This window comes from Neurospora tetraspora (assembly GCF_033439725.1).
Source record: "Neurospora tetraspora strain CBS 560.94 chromosome Unknown B0H65scaffold_7, whole genome shotgun sequence".
Lineage (NCBI taxonomy): Eukaryota > Fungi > Ascomycota > Sordariomycetes > Sordariales > Sordariaceae > Neurospora > Neurospora tetraspora.
The window spans coordinates 3,232,042-3,255,777 of record NW_026944389.1 but is presented as its reverse complement, the minus strand read 5'-3'; the positions used below and the strand labels follow the sequence as shown (position 1 = coordinate 3,255,777).

The 23,736-nt window shown below is 46.0% G+C and overlaps 8 protein-coding genes across 8 annotated transcripts; 3 read left to right on the top strand and 5 right to left on the bottom strand.

The window, feature by feature from the left end:
- Positions 1-6,791: 6,791 nt before the first annotated feature.
- Positions 6,792-8,654, bottom strand: B0H65DRAFT_560687 (uncharacterized protein; the record flags this gene model as incomplete). The annotated part of the gene is made up of 2 exons (XM_062830152.1): positions 6,792-7,194; positions 7,258-8,654. 2 exons carry the CDS (start codon positions 8,652-8,654, stop codon positions 6,792-6,794), a joined length of 1,800 nt encoding a protein of 599 aa, XP_062678875.1.
- A 2,145-nt stretch (positions 8,655-10,799) lies between these two features.
- On the bottom strand, positions 10,800-11,454 carry B0H65DRAFT_445684 (uncharacterized protein; the record flags this gene model as incomplete). Its single annotated transcript, XM_062825761.1, has 2 exons — positions 10,800-11,249; positions 11,281-11,454. 2 exons carry the CDS (start codon positions 11,452-11,454, stop codon positions 10,800-10,802), a joined length of 624 nt encoding a protein of 207 aa, XP_062678874.1.
- A 1,750-nt stretch (positions 11,455-13,204) lies between these two features.
- On the bottom strand, positions 13,205-15,145 carry B0H65DRAFT_511707 (general substrate transporter; the record flags this gene model as incomplete). The annotated part of the gene is made up of 4 exons (XM_062828511.1): positions 13,205-13,252; positions 13,419-13,770; positions 13,871-14,858; positions 14,941-15,145. 4 exons carry the CDS (start codon positions 15,143-15,145, stop codon positions 13,205-13,207), a joined length of 1,593 nt encoding a protein of 530 aa, XP_062678873.1.
- Positions 15,146-17,086: 1,941 nt separating this feature from the next.
- On the bottom strand, positions 17,087-17,854 carry B0H65DRAFT_445682 (guanylate kinase; the record flags this gene model as incomplete). Its single annotated transcript, XM_062825760.1, has 4 exons — positions 17,087-17,143; positions 17,195-17,489; positions 17,552-17,774; positions 17,845-17,854. 4 exons carry the CDS (start codon positions 17,852-17,854, stop codon positions 17,087-17,089), a joined length of 585 nt encoding a protein of 194 aa, XP_062678872.1.
- A 414-nt stretch (positions 17,855-18,268) lies between these two features.
- On the bottom strand, positions 18,269-18,772 carry B0H65DRAFT_511705 (Mss4-like protein; the record flags this gene model as incomplete). Its single annotated transcript, XM_062828510.1, has 1 exon — positions 18,269-18,772. The coding sequence occupies one exon, from the start codon at positions 18,770-18,772 to the stop codon at positions 18,269-18,271; it is 504 nt and encodes a 167-aa protein (XP_062678871.1).
- Positions 18,773-19,214: 442 nt separating this feature from the next.
- On the top strand, positions 19,215-20,436 carry B0H65DRAFT_580958 (uncharacterized protein; the record flags this gene model as incomplete). Its single annotated transcript, XM_062830807.1, has 2 exons — positions 19,215-19,796; positions 19,824-20,436. 2 exons carry the CDS (start codon positions 19,215-19,217, stop codon positions 20,175-20,177), a joined length of 936 nt encoding a protein of 311 aa, XP_062678870.1. The 3' UTR covers positions 20,178-20,436.
- B0H65DRAFT_302406 (uncharacterized protein) lies at positions 20,284-21,994 on the top strand. Its single transcript, XM_062823156.1, has one exon. The coding sequence runs from the start codon at positions 20,764-20,766 to the stop codon at positions 21,856-21,858; it is 1,095 nt and encodes a 364-aa protein (XP_062678869.1). The 5' UTR covers positions 20,284-20,763; the 3' UTR covers positions 21,859-21,994.
- B0H65DRAFT_302352 (uncharacterized protein) lies at positions 21,994-23,601 on the top strand. The gene has a single exon (XM_062823155.1). The coding sequence runs from the start codon at positions 22,130-22,132 to the stop codon at positions 23,528-23,530; it is 1,401 nt and encodes a 466-aa protein (XP_062678868.1). The 5' UTR covers positions 21,994-22,129; the 3' UTR covers positions 23,531-23,601.
- Positions 23,602-23,736: the final 135 nt, after the last annotated feature.

Sequence of the window (23,736 nt, the reverse complement as noted above, 5' to 3'; positions counted from 1 at the left end):
CGGAATCCTTGTCGTGGTACCTACTCGTCTGGGCTCGAAGCGCCTCAGACCCCATGCTGCGCATGGGGTCTGGTTCAGCGATTAGTAAAAAAATTTAGCTTATACTGATTTTTGATCTGCACCACGAAAATGAAAGATATGAAAAAGATGAATATATCAGCAGATAGAGAAAGATAAGGCGAACAATCTGGCGCGTTTACATTTTAGATGCACGTGTTGTGTGGTTAGGAATCAATGTGTGAATAATTTTACCCTATTCGCGATATGTAGTTATGCCGGGCTACCTCTTTTTGCTAGTAAATATGCAGGTGTCAGAGGCCAGGGGATCCACTGGGCGTGCACGTGCCCAGCTGGACTGGGATATGCGGGATTTTTACCCAGATGCTAGAGCTTCGAGACTGCAGAGCTAGTCTTAGATACATATACAATTAAACTACATTGAACCTATATCGATCATTACTAGTAATATTATAATTAAGAGTCTTATTGATTCGACCGTTGAAGCTATTGCTAGTAACGATAACCGATTAAACGATTGCTAATAATGTCTACGACTAAAATTAATAGCGTTGCCTTTAACGGCCCTAGGGATTGGCTAGCTTAGGAAGATGCCTTTATTTCTATAGCCTAGGACTTGGGTCTTTGGAAGTATATCGATTTAAATAATTATATTCTTTGGCTAACCGAATTAGTAGAACCTAATATTGCTAGCTATTAAGAGGAGGTTCCCGTTAGAGAAATTAGAGAAATTAAGAAGGATAAGGAGGCTACTCTCTTTATTACCGCTAAGTTTTACGGCTTTTATTATAAGCGCGACTATTGTAATTATATGATTGAGAAGTCGGATTAGCGTATAGAGGTTAAGACTTTCTCTAACTTAGGTATTAAGAAGATTATACTAAGTTGTTGGATGTTTGAAATTATTGGAGATAATTATTGGGAAATTAATTTTATTAAAAGTATTGGTCTATATAAGTAGTACGATAATTTTAGTAAATTTATTATTTTTAACGATTGTAAGGTAAAGAAGTTTGCTTGAATTAGATTTATTAATATTTTTAAGCCCCTTAGTAGAATTAATTATAATTAGTATAATTAGACTTTTTATTAGGAGGCGGCTATAGCCTTCTATATCATTTGAAGAATTATTAGAGTAGATGAATTAAATTTGTAGTTCTTAGAATTTTATATAGTTATAAGGTTGAATTTTTATACCGCTTGGGTAAATAATTACTAATTTTGGTATAATAAGGAGATTGAGAGAAATTTTAATGTTAAATTTTTTTTTTATTGTAGCTAAGGATTTTTATAAAGTAGTAATAGCGAATATTATTTAGGGAGAGGGTTGTACCCCCTTATTTAAGGATATTGCATTTACGGTTATATTAGGCGGTGAATCCGTTGAGGAAGACGTTCTTAACGACGAATAAAATTTTAGCCCGGAGGTAGAGGGATGGGGAGAGGTTATAAGTAAGAACGGTAAATTTGGGAAGAATATTAATAAAAATAAATATATTTTTTCTTTATTTTTACTAGCGAATAAACGATTATATCGATTTTTATATATATTTTATAAATAATTAGGCTATAATTTAGATAAATATTTTTCTATTAAGTTATAGTTAGTTTATAAAAGTTAAATTAAAAATCCTACTATTAAGAAGCGTACGTACGCTAATTTAAAGAAGGATAAGATATTTGAAGAGGCTGTTAATTATTTGCGAATATAGTAGGACGATAAGGATTAAAATTATTAATTCTATAGTCGTTGGGTAAGTAAGAGTAATTTCTTAGTGCTTATAGCGAAATGTAGCGTTGTGTACTTATTAAGAGACTTTACAATTTTCGATTTAAGTACGATATCATATATTTTTAATAAAGTTAATTATTTTAAAAATTTTACCCTTTTCAATATTAGTAATTATATGTACGCGGAAAATAAGCGGATTCCTATAGAGGAGTATAGTATTATTATAATTATAGTTTAGGACGATGACGGAGATAGAGAATTCTAATTCTTTAATATCGTTTTAATACTAAATATAATTTATAATTTTATTTCTTTGAAATAATTCGAAAATAAATAAATTTATTAGAATTATAAGAATAATTACCTACGCTCCCGCCTTATAAATTCCCTTAATTATAATATTTTTTCTAAATATAAGTAATTTGTTTTAGAATATATCCTTTTATAGAATAGTGTTGACGAATTTTCTTTTATTATATAGTATATAAATTATATTAAGTAGAAGTTTTAAGAGGGTGAGTTTTTTCGTTAGTATTTTCGATTTAGTTATCCGGGACCCGAAATTTTAATTAAGTTAACGAAATAAAAGTATAGCGTACGATTTAAGGGATTAGATATAGTATATTACGAATTATATATTAAAATTAAATTAAAGTATTAGGTATATAGAGAAGTTTATAATTATTTAGAGGGCTTTAGGTTACAATTAGTTATCAATTTTTTCTTTTATAAGGAGGTAGAAGTAGGGGGTTAGAAGTATTTAAATTTAATAGTAGTTATAGATTAGTAGTTTGGATTCGTTTAAGTATATTATTTAAGTAATAGAGAAGCCGAATTCATTATTACGTATTTAGAATCTTTTTATATAGGGTTATAAATTTAATATTAAATTATATTTCGGGTAATCGAATGTAATAATAAAATAATTAGTAGTAAGAAGATTACTATTTGGTTTATTGTAAACGGAATTAGTATTAAGCCTTTAACGCTTTATATATAAATTTAAAATGGCGGCGTAGAGTATTTAAGGGGTATAATTAAAATTAAGGGTACGGTAATATAATTAGGTATAAATTTTCTTTATAAATTATAGATAGAGATTATTAGAGTAGTTGTATATTTATATAACCTAACCTTTAAGGCGGAATATTATTGGAAATTTCTTTAAGATTGATTCGAAATATATTATTGATTTAGAAACGGTATTATTCTTCTATTAGACCCTTCCCCTACTATTATATATTTTAAAGTATATAGTTATAAGGCTTTTACTTTTATAATAAAAAATTTAAAAGAATAGAATAAATTGATAAAATTTAAGGATTGTATTTGGGTCAGTTATTTAGTTAGATATTAATTAATAAATATTTATAGGATTTAGAATCCTTATATTAATTTTATTATTATTATACGAAACGTTATATTTAATAAAGACGAGGTCTTCTTTAGTAGTAACGTTAAAGAAATCTATAATATTTTTTTTAAATTTCTTTTTAAAGAATTAGTTATATAATTAAGAGATTTTTATTAAATAAATATTATATAAATAGACGTTTTATAGGTTAAAACTATACCTATTATAGATGATGGAGTTTTTAGCCCCATTGTTTAAGATTTTCTTATTAAGATTGAAAATATATTAGGGGAACAAGGGGAATTAGGGTTTTTAGAAATATAAATATAGTTTAAATCTTTAGAAGTCTTATAAGTATTAAGGATATTATTAGGTTTAGAGATATTGTAAAGGTCTTTAGAGCCTTTATTATCGCCGCTTATATAATCGCTATTAGATTTTTAGGGTACGGTTTTGAATTCGAAGGATGAAGAAGAGGGTTATTTCTTTACGCCTCTTAATAATCTAACCGCGTGTTTAATAACCGATTCTTCTTATTTTAATAAAGAATTATAGTTAATTATAAATTAATACCTTTATTAGGCTACGTTATTCTTATTTATAAAGGGTAATTGATTTATAGGCTTTTAGGGAGATAAGGTCGTAGATTAAGCCTTCTTAGAATAAATAAGAGAAAGGGGTATTAATATGAATTCCGGCTATAATCTTAAATTAAAAATAATAAGGGTTATTATTAATTACTATAAAGTAAAGGGTATATTGAAGACCTTTTATTAAATTAATTTTCTATTTCTTTTAAAATATTATAGTAATTCTAACTTTTATTCTCTTAGGGAATTCTTTAAAGCTATAGAGAAGGAATACCTAGATAAATATAAGAATAAAAAGTTTTAGAAGTAGGTTAGTATTAAGGAAGCGGGAGATAACAAAATATTCGGTTTAATATAAGTATATATTTATAAATTCAATTAAGACGGCCGGTTCTTTAAATATAAAGTGCGTTTTAATTATATATAAGGATTAGTAATTTAAGGATAGTATATATAAAACGTATGTAGCGACTTTAGTAATTAAGTTATTTTGTATTTTGATAGCTATAACCGCCTACTTTAATTTCGATTTGATTTAGTACGACGTAAAGAACGCTTTTATTAATATTATATTCAATGAAGTAGTATTTATAAAGGTTCCCTTTAAGTATATTAGGAAAGGTTAGGTATTTTAATTACTATACGCGCTATATAGGTTGCGAAGATCTCCCCTCTTTTAGTAATAGGAATTTATTAAAACCCTTATAACTATAAATATAAACCTTCTCCTTATAGAGCTTAATATCTTAATTAAAAATAATGTATTCTTTTTCTTCTATATTAATAACATTGTTATCGCTTATAAATATAGGGATAAAGAGATTACTATAATTAAAGGGGTAGTGGTTACTATAGAGAGGAAATATTAATTAATAAGTGGAGAGTTATTGAAGTAGTTTTAGGTATTAAGATTACTCGAAATTAAGAGAAGAAATTGATTTAGTTATTATAATACAACTATATTTAGAAAATTGCGGAGAAGGTTAAATATATAAAGAAATTATATTCTATATTTATAATTAGGGATGAGTTTTTATTTTATTAAAATAGTATAGCCCCGTACGAAATTTACGCGTATTAAATTAAAATTGGTTCAATTTTCTACATTATTATTATATTGCAATTAGACGTAGCCTTTCCGGTCTCCAGATTCGTTCAATTTAATTTAAACCCTAATCTAGCGTATTATACAATTATAAATAGAGTGCTCTTCTACCTTCTAATAATTTAAGATTATACCCTTTAATTAAATAGTAAAAATTATTGGGACTTTTACATTATAAGTGATTTTTTATTTATAAATAATTTGTTTGATTGAAAGAATTTATAAGTATTTATATTTAAATTATTAGGGGCTACTATCGATTAGGGTACTAATAAGTAAAATATAATTATCATTTTATTTTTAAAAATTGAATTATTATCCTTTAATTAAGGAGCTAAGGAGGTAATTTACGCCCGCCGTTTCTTTAACGAATTTACTTTAAGATTTGAAGATTAAGAAGCTACGCTTATAAGCTATAATAATAAATAAACAATACGATTTGTTGTAAAGGAAGGAATTTAATTCGTAATTAAGCTTAAGTACGTCAATATATATAAATATTAGTTAAAGTAAGTATAAGAGAGGAAGTTAGTAGACGTAATCTATGTACTTATTAAGGAGTAGATTGCGGATAGCTTTATACAAAGTTTTCTTCCCGCAGTATATTTAAAATTAATAGAGTAATTAGGATTCGTAGAATTATAGTAGCTATAGATTTAATTGCGAGAGTTTAGTAGCGGAGATATTGTTATAGGCCGCCTAAAGGGTATAGAGGATTTTATAGAGGAGGATTCGGGTAATAAATCGGTAAGTATAATAGTAAGTGTAATAAAGTAAGATTCTTACGAATAAAAGTTTGAAAGCTATTGTAACGAGGAAGTAATTTGGGAATAGTATTATTTTTGGCTAATTTTGGGAGGATTTTAGAGCATTTCAGGGTATATCTAAGTAGATTTGGCGTAGTTTGTACACTAGATCTAAGGGGGTATATTAGAGGCTAGGGGATCTACTGGGCGTGTACGTGCCTAGCTGGATTGGGATATGCGGGATTTTTACCCAGATGCCAGAGCTTCGAGTCTGCAGAGCCAGTCTTAGACACACACACAATCAAGCCACGTTGAACCCATATCGATCATCACCAGTAATATCACAGCAGGCGGGTGATGTACATTTCATATATACTAAAATTTTGCTAATCGCTGGTATTTTTGCTAATCGCTGAACCAGACCCCATGCGCAGCATGGGGTCTGAGGCGCTTCGAGCCCAGACGAGTACTGCCCAATTGGGACATGAGGAAGCAGATGATTGGTTCAGCTGTGGCTGGACGTTCTTGGCGAACGATGGTTCATCAGATGTCATCAGATGGTGAATCTGGCGTTGATGCACTGGCAGAAGTGGAACAAACATGTTTCATGCCAGTTACAAAAATTGCCGGAAGCGGTCAAAAAGATCCCTTCGAGCATCCCCAGTGCCAAGGTACACAGTGATATCGATGGTGTTTCTTGCAGGGCCTGATGTGAGCTTGGACTCCATGCCCGCCGGTAGTTCCGAGTACTGGGATGGCACGTCTTGCTCTCTCCTTATCCATCCAAGAACGCATCTTGTACATCATCAACGGTGCTACCTCTCATCTATATGATCAACTGGGAGTATATCTACCACATTAGCCCTCCGGGATGAAATACTTTTCCGGGGTGATAACGAATCCTTGGATGTTTGCAGCTTTACGCTTATGCACCCAGGTGTAGTACGCGTCAAAACCCGGCCCCCTTACTGAATGACTAGGCCCGGTGGACACTCGGCAATAACACCCCAATGTCAACGAAAGAGGAAGATAAATATCATTGTGTATCCAACTAGGTCCCGCAGATTTGAAATGATAGGGGTTTCTGCTATGTTGGGGCCTGTAGTTGCCGGAAACCGGTAGGGGAAATGGCGTTATCCTGTCCTCCGTTGATGTCGTTCAACCCTAACCCTCCGACTTAGGTGCCACCCTTCTCTTCTCTTCTTGGCACCATTTCTCCGAGCATCACCAACGCCAAGGTAAATGTTCATGAACTTCCTTTGCCGTTCAACAATTCCTTTTCCGCATTCTTCTCTCCCCTACCCCTCGCGGCTTCCACTCCCTCCTGCCCATCGTCAATAGCATCATCTCCTTCAGACCCGTCAATCTCCCTCAAAATCATTCTCGCGGCAATTTCCCTTCCCACTTCCGGCCCTCCACAAACCTTCGCCAACTCCTTGGCTTTTTCTGCGTACACCGACCATCTCCCCCCTACAACGACATCGATCAAAACGTCTGCCAGCTCCTTCGCATTGCACAACTTATTGCTGTTTTCAGATGACTCGGAAGCCAAGCGGTTTCCCCAGCGCCCAATGCCGAGGATCTCCACTCGGCGGGCAAAATCGTAGCAGTCCATCCATGAAGGGAGAATGACTTGAGGGATACCGGCGCTGAAGATGACTGCGATTAGTATGGACAGCAAGGTTGGAGTGGGGATGGAGACAAGTACTTACCAGACGGTTTCAAGAAACGAGTTGGCGCCTCCGTGGTGAACAGCGCAAACCAGATTACCGCTTTGTAGGATGGCTGTTGGCTCAGCTTGGAACCAATTGACTATTCGTACGGTGCCTGACTCTATTTCCGGGCCAAGAATGGAGTAGATTGGTGACTTCTTTTGATCTTCACGGCATCCTCCATCCCCATGACAGTATCCATCCTCTTGACCGGCCTCATTCTCCTCACCACCACCACCGTCCTCTTTACCTCCCTTCCGACCTCCCTCGTTCCCCTTCTTCACAAAGCCGGGCACCTTCCACAAGATCTTCAACCCCCTCAATCTCTTCTCCGTATCCCTCCACACAGTCCCCATCGCCACATCCAACAACATCCTCACCGCCCTTGCCATCTCCTTCTGCCCCGCCTCATCAAACAGCACATGCGTCCCAAGATTGATATACACCGTCTTACCACCTTGTTTTAACCACCCCGCCAACTCCGGATCCGCCTCCTCTAGCGGTTTTGACGGTCTGATCATCGGTCCGCACGGAATAATATGCCTTGCTATGACCTTCAACGGGAACTCAACCTCCGGTAGGTTAGCCACGAGAAACTTGACCCGCATTCTATCTGGGCTGAGGCTGAGATCGTTTAGCGTCGTGACTTTTGTTTTCTCATCAGTGTGCAACGTGAGATGTCGCTGGATGGAACGGCGATTGCTGTCGAGGAAGGCGGCAACAATAATGGAGAACAAAATCAGGTAGATATTCCATGGGATGTAGAGCAAGGGAACAGGGAATGGGTAGGCCATCCCGATGCACGGGTACTTCCAGAGGGCTTGGGCGTGGGGCTGGAAGGGCATGGCAAAGTCTTTGATAGTGTTGGGGGAGAGAATGATGAATTTGAAGGTGTTGGGACTTCGGTCGCTATGGTTGATATAGCCGAGGGCGGTCAAAGCATGGGAAAAGGCCGGGTCGACCGCGACGATGGATGGTTGGACATTGGTGACAATCTCGACGATGGCCCAGAAGATCTCAACAAACTCGGGGCCGAGCCAGGGGAGCGTGACCCGCAACAGGAGGCGCATGCGCCGGATGGCGCGGATGAGGCCGATGCGTGTTTGGTTCATGTTGACCCGGTCGGCGGCGATTTCGGGTCGGAGCCAAGCGGATACCATGTCGATGCCCGGGATGGTGTGGAAGATGATGGGGCGGGCAAGAGCCTTGTCACGCTTGGCATCTTCGTATGTGGAGAGGACATACTTCTGGATGGGTGGGAAGGAAGCGAAGTGGACATCAACATCTTCGTCTGGGAGTGTGAGGAGGGCGTAACTGGTGGCTAGGAAGACGTTGGCTTGGCCGTGCTCGGAGTTGGTGAGGAGTAGGACACGTTTGGTATGCGAGATGGATCCCATCTTCTGCTTCTTTGTGTCAAGGCAGGCAGTATCTGCGCTGATGCTTGGGGCAAGTGTTATGCAAAGCTGATTGATGGCATAGAGGCGTTGATCAGAAGGGGGTGGCTGCGATATTAAGTCACTGACCTCCTTTGTGTCCTGGATCTCTAACAGTGCGAGGTGGAAGAAGCGCGGTGCGTCTTATGGTGTTTAAATATGGTGGACGGCGAAAGATGAGCGTTGGACAGACTTTCGGCTTGTTCCGTTGCCTAAGTTTCAACCAATGAGTTACAATAACTCTGCTAGATCCATGATATCGCGGAAGGTGGGGTGCTTCTCCCAAAAGGGGGATCACACCAAGTCCTTCCTGCTTCCGAGACGCGATGCTGACTCGTTACGGCGGCATAATAGTAATGTTGCGTGCTCCTTATCGGCCTCCCGGAGATGACGATAGGTACACCGCGGCGATAGGCGAGTAAGATATACCAGGTTCAGCCCACCAGGCAAACCACACATCCATGAGTGATGGAAGATCCAATGATGTTCATTGATGGAACCCAGATAGCGCTCGCCAAGGTAGCCGCATCTTGACAAGAGATCTGCTTGCAGGGGAAGCAAGATGTCAACCGTCGGTCCGGCCTCCATTCATGGAGGCACCGAGTAGACGGAGTGACCCCAACTCAGGAGTAGAGGTGCAATTGTTCATCTGGGGGCTTTCGGTTTCATGGTGATATCGAGAGATGATGTAGTAATTTATGCCGCGTCAGTCATTTAGGGGCATTCTGGCTAAATTGGTTGATATGGGCGCGACCAGTCAGACACTTGAAACAAGGTATACATTGACTTTGCCAGGGTACGAACCTGGGGTCTCCAGCTCTGGGATAACTGCCAATAATCCCACCAACGTGGTCATATCATCTTCATAGCCAGGGTGTAGGTGAGGTCTAGAACTCGATGTGTGTAATGAAGGACAACCTGGTTTGTCGGGACTGTGAAAATGTCAGTGAACCAACCGCTGCCGTCCCATGTTTAACAGCTCATCTATGAAGAAGCTTGATTCACGGGGGTCCGAAGACGCACCCAAGAGATGCGCAAACATGGAGATGTAACCTGCCATCTGATGCCGTCTTTCGGATCCTACCTAAATTGTCGACGAAGCTGATCATCGTTGATCCAGCCGATGACACTCAGTAGGACGGTCGTGGTTCCGGTCCTAGATTGCGAAGCTCTTTCATGCCCAGCGCCGTTTCTATTGGCAGTCCTTCAGGAGTAGTGGTTCGTTGGTCGTAGATGTAGTTTCGCCAAATTGATCCTGTAAACTTGACGAGTCGGGTATGACGTTGTTTGTTGTAGGAAAGTGAACGAGCAGCTCAACCCTCCGAGTCAGTTCTTCCTGTTTTGCGGTGGTTCGCTGGCCAGGAAGTTGCAGCGGAGAATGGAAAGTTTTGCGATATTGGTAGTCGGTCGAACTTTCCTCAGACGATCCTGTTCAGACAGCATCGAGAGCACTCTGCAGCTGGCGCGGTAGGCAGCAAGCAATTACATGCAGCTGCGGGCATGACGCTCTTTCCACTCTAGGACAATTTTTTGACCAAGTCGCCTGCGTTTCGCAGCCTTGATCTCTCGATCGTCAAGACGCTGTACGGTAACTTCCTTGTTTCAACAGATCATGGTGTGGAAAGACAACTTATGCTCCTGCAAGGGCATCTCCAACGCCCGATTCACCATCTGATGAACTGTTGGCAAGAATTCCCAACCACATTTAACCAACTACATTCTTCATCATGTCCCAATTCGGCAATGTCAAGGATTCCAGCCATCAAAGCTGCAGGTTGGTTAATTGGGGGAAAGGTGCGGGTCTCCTCCTCCATAAAATGATGCCATGATTGGCGTAGAACTTCCAGCGAAGGCCGTTCTTCGGGACAATGTTATGTAGGAACAGAACTGTTTTGTCTTGTTCGGTCTCTGCAATTTGGCAGGAAAGTTGCTTGATTCTGGGGTTGGAATGGACCCCAGGTCGTTCCGAGAATGGGGACGGGTTCTGATAGTTCTCAATTTTTTGGTATTTAGAACACACGTCTTACTCTCTCCGATTTCATCCATGGATGCATTTCGTACTTCATCAAAGGCGTTACGTACCATCCATATGACTGACTGTAAGGATGTTTACCAGTTTCGTCCGACGGGAATATTGTCGCCATCTCCAAAAAAATCCGGCTCCCCAACCTGCACCTCCACTGGAATCCTGGCCTCGTGCCACCACCAGGCCGTAGCCAAGAATCTATCAACCGCCTGGGCGAGAGGCGAATGTCCTGAGGCGGCCTGTTGAGCCAGATTCTGGCGCTCGGCGGCGGCTGCCAGAAACTTCTCACGGCCTTCGACGACCGCGAGGAACAGGGCGTCGAACACGTTGGAGCTGAGCTGTTGGCCCAGCCTGGTGCCTTCCCGTGTCCTATCGACAAAGGATTGCTCGTCCGCAAGCACATCGAAGTCTTCCTCGAGAAGACCGGAGAGGCCGACTGCGGCGAGGGGGTCGACAGAAATTTGGGCGGAGAAGCGGCCTCGAAGCGAGTCGCCGTATCGACGACCTCGCAGAGGAGATTCTCGATGGCCCGTCTTCCAGGCCGGGACGGGAGGAAAGCTTTACGCCGGGGTGGGTCTCGTGGACCAGGGATTCGAGGACCTGCACGACCACCTCGTTTCTTCTATCAGGGCGAAGGATATTGGCCCGGTTCCAGAACATCCCATTTTTGGGCATGAGGCGCTTGAGGTGGGGTAGGGGGCCATTGCCCGTGTGGTTGGTGTTGGTATTGGCAGACATTTCGAGCTCGGGTCACTATAAGACATATGTTATTAGTAACATGCAAGCAATCCAGTCAGCAAACGATGTATGTGGTGAGCTTTGTGAGCAGTGCCCTAGGGGGCACCAGACAGGTACGCAGGGTGGCAGGCCAGGATGATTATATGGTGAAACATATGCCTGATCGCGGTTGGATTAATCAGAACCTCGAGTGATCTCTACATACCTTCTTGAGAGCAGGCCAACGGTACCGTGCTGCACGTGAATAGGGTTCAGGACTGACGTTTGGGGTGGAAGGAAAGCGACAGGACGAAAAGCGACAGGACGAAAAGCGACGGCGAGAACAACGAGACGTGGGCCCGGGTGTGGTCGTGGAAACGGAATATGAAATTTGTTCGTCGTCGGTTGGAAGTAATGGAAATCGAAGGCCTTTTGTATGTTTGAAGAGCCATTCTGTTGCCTCTACCTATGTGTAGCTCCTACTATGATCCCGACTTCAGATGAAAGTACGGTCCTTCCTGTGTATGTGATATTAGTACATAGGTCCTATGGCGACCAGCACAAGAGAAACAACATCGGTTGAGACATCCTGAATCCAGCAACAAGAGTGACAAACCAGCAGCTCGGCGGGCATTCTCTCCTTCCTCACTCAGCTAATGACCTGATTGTATTTTTCTTAGCAGGAGTAACCAATGGGAATGATGTGCTGAAGTTCTACCTTACATCCCAAGCTCGGCAAGCACGACTTCTCACCCAAGAAGTACAACTAGATGTACTTAACCTTTTGCCCGATGATACCAAGCAACTCCTGAAATGTCGCTTCCGTCTATGTGCCATTAAGGTATGCATCAGATCCTGGTCAGGAGCACAGAAAGGAGGCACGATTGACTGAGAACCCAATCTGTGGGCTTTGTTCTCGTCCATTCTCCCCCATCGCCTCAATGAGATGTCTGTCCACAAAACTACGATGTTACAACCGCTTTGCTCGCCGGAAAGAACAAAAAATGGTAGTTAGCAAAGGACGGGCAGATATCGAACATGGGACGTGAAGCGACTGGAAAGGAGTAGTAGAGCCTACAAATTATTTGCGTAACCGGAAGGCGCCAGCAGCAGCACTACTTCAGAGTTCAGAACACATGCATACACCAAACCTGTGCCTTCCCCTACTGAGAAGTACAGTGCTGCAGCTTCTTCGTCTAGATCCTCCACCACCACGGCGGTTGCTACACCTCCCATCGTTCTAGCCCTCCCGATGCGACTTCGCCGCCGAGAACTTAGTCCCACAGGACCCGGCCGTGCCCGGCACTCGCTGCTCGCCCAAGCGGCTGCTACCTAACACCAATGGCAGCACTATCGCGCATGCTTTCGGACCCGTCGATGCTTTCCACCGATAACTTCCATCACGTTGCGTAGTATGTCGTTTTGGCAAGTGGAAACTTTGCAAGATCGACAGTTTCGAGGTTGAGCAGGTTCTTGAACGATTTGACGAGCACGTCGCATGCGCAGCCGGATGCCAACAGTGTCTGTTGATCAGCGTAGGAAAGGTGGCAGTTCAGGGATTTATGGTCGTCGTTTCCAGAGCTGATTCTGTGGGGTGTGGGCTGAGAGACTTTGATCGGCGCTGATGATGACATGCTTTAAGTACGGATCCAGACTATGTCGCCTTTTGGAGATATCGACGAGTACCTGGAGACTGTGGGGCCTTAAGGCATGAAATGCTTTTTCAGAAAGAACTCGTAGGCAAATACGGAGGGAATCATTTGGAGCTGTCTCAGCACCATGATACTTTCATCTTAGAGTGTGGTGGTAGAATGCCTTGCTCTGAAGGCCGCAAGGCTGTGACGTGTCTAATGGCTATCGTTGCCCCGGATCATATGCTCACAATCAGGTCATACATAATGGTATAACGCTTCACACGAAAGCCTTAAACCCAACCCACCCCCCTTCCCCCCAGCCTCCAGTTCCACCGTCTCCATCTCTCTCACAGGCGACGCCATCCCCTCCAACTCCATATTCAACACCTTATCCATGTTCTTCTGCACCTTCTCCTGCACCTCCTTACCCTCAAACATGAAGCTGAGCTCTTCCAACGTCCGGTTATGCGTCTCGGGAAAGAAGAAGTACACCGTCAAGATCTCCACCATGATCCAGACGCAGTACACGATGTAGTACTTCCATCCAATGCTGTCCAGCGCAATCGGGTTGATGTAGGTGTTGAAAAACACGGCGGCGCTCACGCTGAGTTGCTCCACGGCGATACCCTGCGCCCGCTGTTGGAAGGGGAAGAGCTCGACTAGGTAGGTGTAGGCGAGGGCGTTCCAGCCTATGTTGTAGAATCTGTTTGTATGTGAATGTGAGAGGTTAGTAAGGTGCCTCTACTAGCACCAGTGGGCAGGCATTTCGGGTTGGTTTGGGTTGGCTTGGGTTCGAGACTTACGGTCCGTACACGAAGATGAACACCAAGACGGGGATAGCTGCTCGCGAAGAATTTTCGATGCTTGCTCTGGCGCTGGCGATGGTCCAGACGATGTAAACGACTGCCGTGCCGATGGTGCAAAGCAAAAACATCCTTCGACGCGGAAACCTTGGTGCTATCAGGGCAATGGGCACCGCGTAGATGAGACCCCAGCAAGTGTGGCTGAGGATGATTTTCTGAACGGTGCGGTTGTCCGTAATATTCACCAAAGCCAAGATTTTCTTCATGTAGAAGCTGAGCAACCCGTTGCCGCTCCATTGCGTGAAGAACCCCATGATGGCCGCAATCGTGAATCGCTTCCGCATGGGCGCATCGCGAATAACGTCGGCCCAAGCGAATCTACTCGCCAGTTCTTTTTCCTGGGCAATGGTGCTCTGGATTTGTGCATATTCGAGTCGGGCAAATTCCTCACCGTCGATACCCTCGCTGTGGTACTTGTTCAGGATAGCGAACGCCTCGTCCCCACGATCTTTAGAAATCAGCCACCGTGGTGATTCTGGACAGAAGGGCATGAATGCGATTTGGAAGAAACTCGGTACGAGCTGTAGCAAACTCGGCAGTCTCCAGGCCCAGGTACTCTTCATCTGAAAGGTGCCGTAGGTCGTGCCGGCAGCGACGATGGCACCGACGGACCAGGAAGCCTTGAAGAGCGAGGTCATAATCGGCCGTTCATTGGCGTAGGATAACTCCCCAATCAAGCAGGACGCATTGACGAGGGCGAAGGGAATGCCAAAGCCCAGGACCCAGCGTGAGGCGAGGAACATATCCGAGTTGCGGGCACCGGCCTGTAGGCCACCGCCCATGGACATGATGAGCGAGGCGAGGAGAATTGTTCGACGACGACCGAGATAGAGGCTGATGGTGGGGATAAAGGGGATGGCGCAGAGCGAGCCGAGCGAGTACATCGCGTTGAGTAGGCCTAGTCGACCTTTGGTAGGGTTGTCGAAGTCTAGTAAAAGAGAGTACTCTACAGTTAGTCAACACATTTTGTGGTAAAGTCAACTGGGAAGGTCTGATGGTGGCCGACTAACAGTCTACCCAGGATTCTACAGCTTGAAGGCTGTTCATCATGGACGAGTCGAACCCTGACGTCCATTCTACCCCTAATCCACAAGGAATGAGGATCAGGTAAAGCAGACGAAGGTTTGGTTTTTTATACCACTTTATCGTGTCCGCCTTGGCCAGTTCAGTTAGACGTGAATCGCCATGTTCTTCTTTGGCTCCTATGATGGCCATTTCGACGGAAAGCTGGTCGTCGGGTTCTTGTTGCTCGCTGCGAACGACGACTTGAGGAGAGTTGGGATTTGTGAAGAGATACAATTCAGCCTACAGACCCAGGGATCCCACGACTTTATTTCACCATCTTCCAGGTAAGAGACTAATGGATCATCACATATTTTTCCTCTCTTGGTAAACTGTTCAGCCGCTCTAAGCTAAGCTTCGCTAGCCCAGAAAAAATTGGCTGGCGAAGCTTGCCTCAATAGCATTTTTTCTTAAAAAGCCAAAAGTAAGAGACGAATGGATCATCACATCTTTTTCCTCTCTTGGTAAACTGTTCAGCCGCTGTGGGGCTCTTTGTGCCAAGCACTTCCGCCTTTTTGGCCGTTTGTTCAGTAGATAGATTTCGTAGACTGGTCAGTCCTTCTGACTGACCTTCTCCTCAATCATCACCACTTTTCGTTTGTTCAGTCTTAGCCTCGCGGCTTCAACATAAACTGTTGGTTGCCTGCATTTTGCGGACAGGTCACGTCCAACATGTTGGGGGTCGGGGTCGACATATGTGCTGGTTGGCGAATGGGATAATCACCAGCCGAGGGGTGCCGAGACTGAATGTCTACTTGAAGTTTCATCCTCCGAGGAAGATGCGGGTTGAAATCCGGGGTACTGGTCAACACGGGTGAGACGGGGTATGATGCTACCGAAGGGTAAGGGCAATGTGACGGAAGACCAGTGTAACGGCGTCCCGGTCTTGGATTACACCGAGCTTGTGACAAATGGGAAAACCGACAGGTTGGCTGGGGCGTCAGACTGTTCTCGTGAGATGCGATACGAAGAGTGTAGGGTCAGGTAGTCTCAAGGGAGTGTCCGTTACACCTTTCCTGGCCTGTGCCACACAATCGATCTCAACTGCAGGGCGAGCGTTGCTGTGGTTGTCCATTGAGAGACAATTGTCTTCCCAAGCCATCATTATCTTCGGAGGACTAGAGGTAGTCTTTGAGCACTACCTTTCTCGCATTACTGTTCGCCGTAGTGATGACGAACAACGCTCACAAGGAAGGTTACAGGTGGGAATGTTCTGAACCACGTTACCACACGATAAATGACTGGGAATGCTTAGATAAGCCGGCAACATGACTCAACCACAAGAAAAGGCTGGTTGCAACGCAAATGAAAAGACTAGAGGTGGCATGCCATAGGCTGCGTGGAAGTTTGTGGATTCTCGCGGCAGCTATGTTGGTGAAATTGTCGATCAGGTCAAGAGCTTGAATATCCTCCTCTCCGGCTTATACTCCGATGCTGGGCCCAACTTCCCCTAGACGTCCTAAGACTTGCGTATCGAGACGTATCTTGGAACAATTTGGTTGGAAAGATGGTAGAATATGGACAGAAACTCATGATAGATAGTGTAGCTCAAGTATTTGAGTATGCGGGACCAATAATAGGCTGATAGTTCGACATTTCAGACTCCTGATCCGAGGGAGTGACGAAATCACTCCGAGTGTCGAGCAGTGCCATTGTCTCGTAATCGACAAAGAACGTCCGCGACATACAATGCAGAGCATCGATTGGAGGATGGGAGGCTGAGAGGGTTGCGAGGTATCTTGTTGTAATGGGTTCGTCCGTGTCCTTCCAAGGCAGACAGCAACTGGGGCTGGTCTCGACGGCCTGTTGTAGATCGACCAGACCCAAGAGTAGCCCCGGAGCCTTGTAAGAGCGGACGTCTCTGGCTGAAGACGATTACGGCCTGGCTAGTCATGCTGTCTATCTGGGGCATCGGCCAAAAAACTGACCGGCCAGTGATGTTGCTCCGGTGTTATCACAGTATAAGTTCGACGGCTGCGGCGAAGACCCATGCGAAAAATTGTCCAGTTTGGCAATCCCGAAATTTGGCACGATTTGAGGAGAGGTGCTTGATCCAAGTATAGTCTATTCAAGACCCTATTTGCAACCCCAAGCTCAGTTGACCGGCGCATAGACGAACTCCTCGAGTTCCTTGTAGGCCTTCTCGAGATCCTACAGTGTGTTAGTTGGTGATAGCGCACGGCGTCTTGGAGCGACACGTACCTCGTTGACGATGATCTTGTCATGGACACCGGTCTTGCTGAAAGCGAGCTCGTTCTTGGCCTGAGTCAGTCTCTTGAGAATGTCCTCCTCCTTGTCGGTGCCGCGGCCGCGCAGTCTCTTCTCGAGCTCCTCCTCTGATGGGGGAGCAATGAAGACGTAGCGGGCGGGGAAGCCAGAAGCCTGGATCTGCTTAACACCCTCCATCTCGATGTCGAGAACGACAACCTTGCCCTTGGCAGACTGCTCCTCGATGGTGGCTTTGCTGGTTCCGTAGAAGTTGCTGCCGAACTGCGCACTGTTATGGGGAGTTAGCCGCCAGCTCTCAAGTCGTGTCTCTGTGATTGTTGTTGTCCGTACCTCTCGACGAAACCGCCCTTGGCCTTTAACTCTTCGAAAGCCTCCTTGGTGACATAGTGGTAGTCGACGCCATCCTTCTCGCCAGGTCTGGGGCCGCGGGTGGTATGCGACACGGAAAGAGTGAAAGTGTCGGGGTGTCTCTCGAAAAGGAGCTTGAAGAGGGTGCCCTTGCCGACGCCAGAGGGGCCGGAGATGACGACGGGGCGACGATCAGGAGGGAGAACTGGCAGCGCGGCCGAGTCAGTATTGGTGGAGGATCATGGTGTCTTTAAGAGTAAAGCGGAAAGGCATACTGGGAGCCATTGTGTGGATGAGACGCGTTCGAAGAATGGAGTTGACGAGACGGACTGGGCGCATGGCGGACATTCAGGAGCCAGAGCGCGGGCGGTTAAGTGCTAAAAAGTTGGGATCCGTCAGGGTCGCAGCGCCGCGGCGGGGAGGGTGTTGTCAGCCCCACTCTTTCTTCCCGCCCCTGATTTGATCTCCACGTCCCGCTACAGTTTCAGATGAGGACCAGTCACGGATACAACCCTAACCCTCACGGTCAAAGGAGATGGTGCGCTAACAATTACTGCAATGGTTCTGGGGACAATGCGTTAGGACTGTAGCTACTAGGCGGTGCGCTAGCATTCCCATCCCGCAAACAAGGGAAGATGACGACAACAGTTCCGGCCTCCACGTAGCAACAACATCCAGGCCAAAACAGAAAACACATGGTCATTCTTCCTTCTTCTTGTCCTTGCCATTATCTCCCGGCGGTGGGCCATACTGTGCTGGCGCAGTGGTCTCGTAGCACTCCCACTGCTCAGGCAAGTCCATGACCGCGGATCGAGTGTAGATGTGCCTGGGCTTCATCTCCTTCCAATCCAGCCCAGAATCGATAACTCCGCCCTTGATAGAGACGGCAGGGCGCATGCTGCCATCGGGGAGCACGCCAGCATGGAGAATGCGAACTCCGCACTTGGGGCAGAAGTAGCAGTGCATCGTGTTGCCGCTGTCGGCTGGATGGGTGAAGACGGAGAGCTTCGACTCGAGATCGGCCGGTAGAGGAAACATCTCGCTGGCAGGAAAGTAAACCGAGGTACCAAAGAATGAGGCTGACTGTTTTCGACAAGACGTGCAATGGCAGCATGCCATTCCGAGCGGCTTCGACGATGGCGTCTGGAACTTGATGTATCCGCATTCGCAGCTGACGGGGAGTCCCTTGTCCGTGTCTGCCATGGCTGAAGATATGAGATGATCTCGCAGTGGTTGGCGTTTGGGTTATGGTTGATCCAAGTGTGATGAGGAATCGACAGCTGCTTGGAGGTTTGAGGAGGACAAAGTTCCAAGACACAGAGAGTGGGGAGAAAACGGATATTTACCTCCACGTCCCTCCTCCGATGACGGCCTTGAAGATCACCCATCTAGTCACATCCATCAATGGCTTGTCATAAACACCATGTTAAACTGCCAAGTTACCGAAACATCTCCTACTAGCCAAGTACGTACCACGAAAGAGTCGCGTCTGAAGCGGCGCAGGTTACAACGTTACCCCACACCTGTCAGCCTGAAGAGTCCTTTCTCCCCCGACATCCCATCCTCCTTTTGCTTCTTATGAAGGAACCTCTTAACTCGCCATCTACATCCTGTCTCGTCATCGACATCTGTTCCACGGTTCGAAATGTTGGTGGACACCACTCCGCAAGCAGCAAACCTCACTCTTGAGGAACTACAACTGACCGAGAGCAACGACGCGGCTGTCTTCCCCCATGGAAAGGATGGGGCTGATCAGCCGGATCTCACACCGCGAACGCTTATGTCTCTGCCTCAAGAACTCCGAGACATGATTTGGGCCCAAGTTCTCGATCCGATTCCCGAAACGACTTTGCCGCCTTCCACGCGCACACCCCTTCCCCCCATGATTTTGACTAGCCGACCCCCGGCTCTCGCCCATGTTTGTCGAGATTCGCGCGCCTTCGCCCAAGAACGATACAAAGCAGCCCATGGCTCTCGCAAGACCACATCCACCTCAAGCAAGTTGGAGGCTGAGAGCCGCCGAGGATTGGAATGGGTCTCTCGATCGACTATAGGGGTCTTGCACACATGCGACGCGTATACCACTTTGATGGGCTTAGAGGGCCGTTTTGTTATAGTTCATGATCCAGCCTACATCATCTCTGCCGAAGCCAAGGATCAACTCGCTCAGTTCCTCTCCGGAGTCCAAGATTTCCAGATCATGATGTGCATGGGTTACGAGGCGGCTGTGTGAATACCTTACCGCGCTGCACAGACGTTCAAGTTGCCATGGGGCTGGGCGTTGGGTACTGGACGTAACTCCAGTCAGTTCGTCGATATCCGGGACCTAGCTGTCTTGCGAGAGTTGATCCGTGAGCTGGAAGGCTTGGTGTGGGTGGGAGAAGAGGATGTGTGCGGAATTACACGGCTGCGCGACCTGGTGGGAAACGCCAATAAACGGGAAGAGTTTTGTGCGTTGTCCTTGGAACGGTTCAAAGCATTTTGGAATGCGCTCAACACCGGCACGGATAGTAACGGTGAGGTCCGGTTGAAGAGACGCATGCCCAAAATCGGAACAGTTCTTCAGTTTCTCATCATGGATGAGCCGGGGCCGGGGCCGGGGGTTTAGACATCAAAAAAGCGCTTCTAACCCTGACGAGTAGCTGGAGATCGGATGACCTAGAGGACATCCAGCCCTTCTCAGCAAAGGTTCACATTACCTCCTTCCCCACTGTCACCGGAATAAAGGTTCCATTTTCAATGGTTGAGCTGTTTTGTTCCTTCATTCACAACCACTATCAGTGACTACCTACCTCTGAGAAATTTTTGTGGTGTTTGAAGCACGTGTGCAGACCGCCTGCTCTTGCCCTGCAGGCCAGCCTTGCTCCCTTTGCTCTTGCCCTGGCCCTAGAAAGGTGCATTAGGGCAATAACGTTGGAGGGTTATAACTTCTGGTTGTTCTTCGCACTCTACTTCCTACTTTTTTCCCCTCAGTCATCTTGCCACACTTTTGCCATCAGAACCATCTATCCTGCCAGCCATTCACTGGCCACCACATGAACCTTCCTCTTTCTGTAGCCCTCTACACCTTCTGTTCCTGATATCACCAGCATTACAGCTGTCGATCTTTCCTCGTTCAGCTGTACAACTCAACCTACATCATCGCCACTCCCATTATTTCAGGTTTCGTGATCCATCCATCTCACACTGCCATCATGTCACAAGTGGAAGTCAATAAGAAGAGCGGGACGACCGATGACGGCAATGGCGATTGTCACGGCGCATCGACTCATATGCTTCTCTCGCCAGAAGCTGCTGAATCAGATGCCCCAACTTGCAACGGCAACATCACCTTGAACCAACCCGCCCGGAAGAAGACTTTCTCGGACCTGCCTCAGGAGCTTCGAGATATGATCTGGAAGGAAGTCTTGCTCGATGAAGACGATCTCAACATCTACAGCAGATGTCACGTCGATGTTCGAGCCCACGGTTTGTTTGCCTTTATGTATGCACCACAGCACCGGCCCCGAAAGAAACTTCCACCGGATCCTGGCCTCGTCCTCCTGTCAACGCGGCCCCCAGCTCTCGCCCATCTGTGTCACGACGCACGTGAAGCTGCCTTGAAACATCACGAGCGGGACCCTGTACGTAACGGTTCACCAGCTTTGCGGGGGGAGCTCGACAGCCCGTCTTGGTTATCCAGATCAGCCCTACTTCTCGCTAAATGTCACCAAGACCCCGGCGAGAAAAAAGGCTTGTCCCCTGACGACATCAGATGTGATCCTTTTAAGAGCCAATCCCTGCTCTTGCATATGGGGCCCCACGCGTGGGATCACAAGCAATTCGGGAGAGATCCCCGTCTTGTTCGGGCCTATGAGATCTTGCGAAATGCCAGAGACGACCAGGTAATGGTCAGAATTCCATGGCTAAGGGTTTCTGCTTACCTCAGTTGGCCGCAACTGTCTCGATGCAAATTTCTCTTTGATCAAGGTCCAGATTGCATTCACAAACTACCTGATGGAGACCTCCACGATGCATATTACCAAAATGTATATGTGGAGGCTCATGATTCTGACATGTTACGCTGCATCATTCAGGCCGCTGATCGGGGTTTCGAGGTTCATAACATGAAGGACTCTGTGGATCTATCAGAGTCTCTAACCGATAAAGCTTTTACTGCAGAAGTGGCTAAAAATGCTTTGGCGTTTCTTCAGGACCTCTGGGTTGAGGAGAGCCGGAAAGCGTCGAGGGAAGAGGAAGTTATGCCTAAAGTCAAACTTGTCATCGATTTTGCAATCATTGTTAGCTAAGGAGATGTCGACCTTTGACTTTGGGTTGCTCTCTCCAATCACACAACACCTGTTTCCTAAGCGACGGAAAACGGTGGCTTCCAGCAAAGAGGGAAACAACGAGATGGATCAGCGTGCAAACCACCACCCAGGACAAGAGGAAGGCAACACCTGATACAAGTCGCTGGGACTCAAGTTAAAAGCCCAGATCAGTGCTAAACCACTGGACACTTCGCAATCAAAATAACTCAGGCACCAAAACATCACCAAGATATTAACGACTATCAGCATTATGGATAGTCTTCTGGATCGACAAGAACCTGACTTCATTTTGCTATCACGATACACCACCGAGTCTTCCCAGACATGCCCGAGAACGTCTAGAGACACGCCAACCAAGCAGACCTCGCTACCGCCATCACCAGCGTCCGAAAATCTGTCAAAGCAAGCTTCGCGATGTGCTCTTGGCCGAGAAGATACTACGGCGGAATCTCGAGTGCTCGTCCCTCGACGCGGCACATCAAACATCCCCGCAAAAATTCCACGAGCGGTGGACACCAAGCCACAGAAAACCGTCACCGTAACCCTGTACGCAGCAAACCACAGGCCATACGAAGTCCCCATCAAATTCTACCATCAACAAACCACCAAGCGGTCTCGTCACGAACAGATCTTCACCGGCCAAATGCAAGGAGGACCCGAACTCCTCTCGTGGCTTGACGTCGTTCGCCCCAAGCTCTTCACCCAAATCCCCAGCTTCGTTTTCCCACCGGGGGATTCCTTTCTCACCCCGAAAGAAACAGTCAACCTCATCGGCGGCCTCACCGATCAACGCGATGCCGATACACACAGACTCTCACAGCTGACAGCCAAGTTCCTCCGCGAGTACTTTGCCAACATGAGCATGGAGAATCGCCCGCTGTTGTACGGCCAAGCTCAAACAGACGACCAACAATTGGCCTTTCACAAAGGCCTCCATGACATCTTCTTCTCTATCCAAGTCCACCGGAGAAAGCAGAACAAGAACATCGTTGGCGACCCACTGAAGGGACCACACCCGCTAGTGGCTAGAGCGGCGAAGGAGAAGTATATCCAGGGAGCGTGTTTTTACATTCATCCATGTGTGATGAAGAAGGTTGTTCAACATGTTGTTGAGGCGCGCAGGGCCTTTCTTCTCAAGAAGCAGGGTCAGGGTCAGTGTCAGGCTCAACCACACGTCCAACCTCAAACGAACCGGTTTGGTTCAATTCGCATGATGAAAAGCTGCGCCTCATTGAAAGCAAACAAGATGAACAACAACAACAGCAGCATTCGCAGAATGAAAAGTCACGCCTCCCTCAAAGGCACCGAGCTCACCAACATGAGCAGCAACAATATCATCATTCCTATGGTTCCAATCCCAACAGAAGACTGGGGCCGCCGTGATCCCCAGGCCTGGCTAGTCGGATGGGACTTGGAGATGGAGAGCTTGGCTTACATGCATCGGAGCAGCGATTTTCCTCGCCTGGGAAAGATGCACGAACGCCAGCTTGTTTATTACCAGTTTGCCAGGAGTGTTGATGAGTGGATGTGGCGGTTGGAGCAGGCTGAGAAGAACGTCAACTATAAACAGCCTGAGAAGAACGCCGACTGTGGACAGCTTAAGCCAAAGAGTCCTTGTGAGGATACGGAGGAGTTGTTGATTGAGCTTTGATCAGGCTCGCGTCGGTGATTTGTTTGTTGGGATTGAGTGATGGCTGCTGGGTAATAAGTTATGGAATAAGCGTGGTCGGATTGGCTTGGGTTTGGTGATATCGTTATGTGTATTGCTTTCGCGATGTCTGGTTTCTTGAAGGTTATCTGGGGGTGGAGGTCGTCCGAGGAGGTTCACACTGTGTTTTGACGAGTCGGTTTTGCACG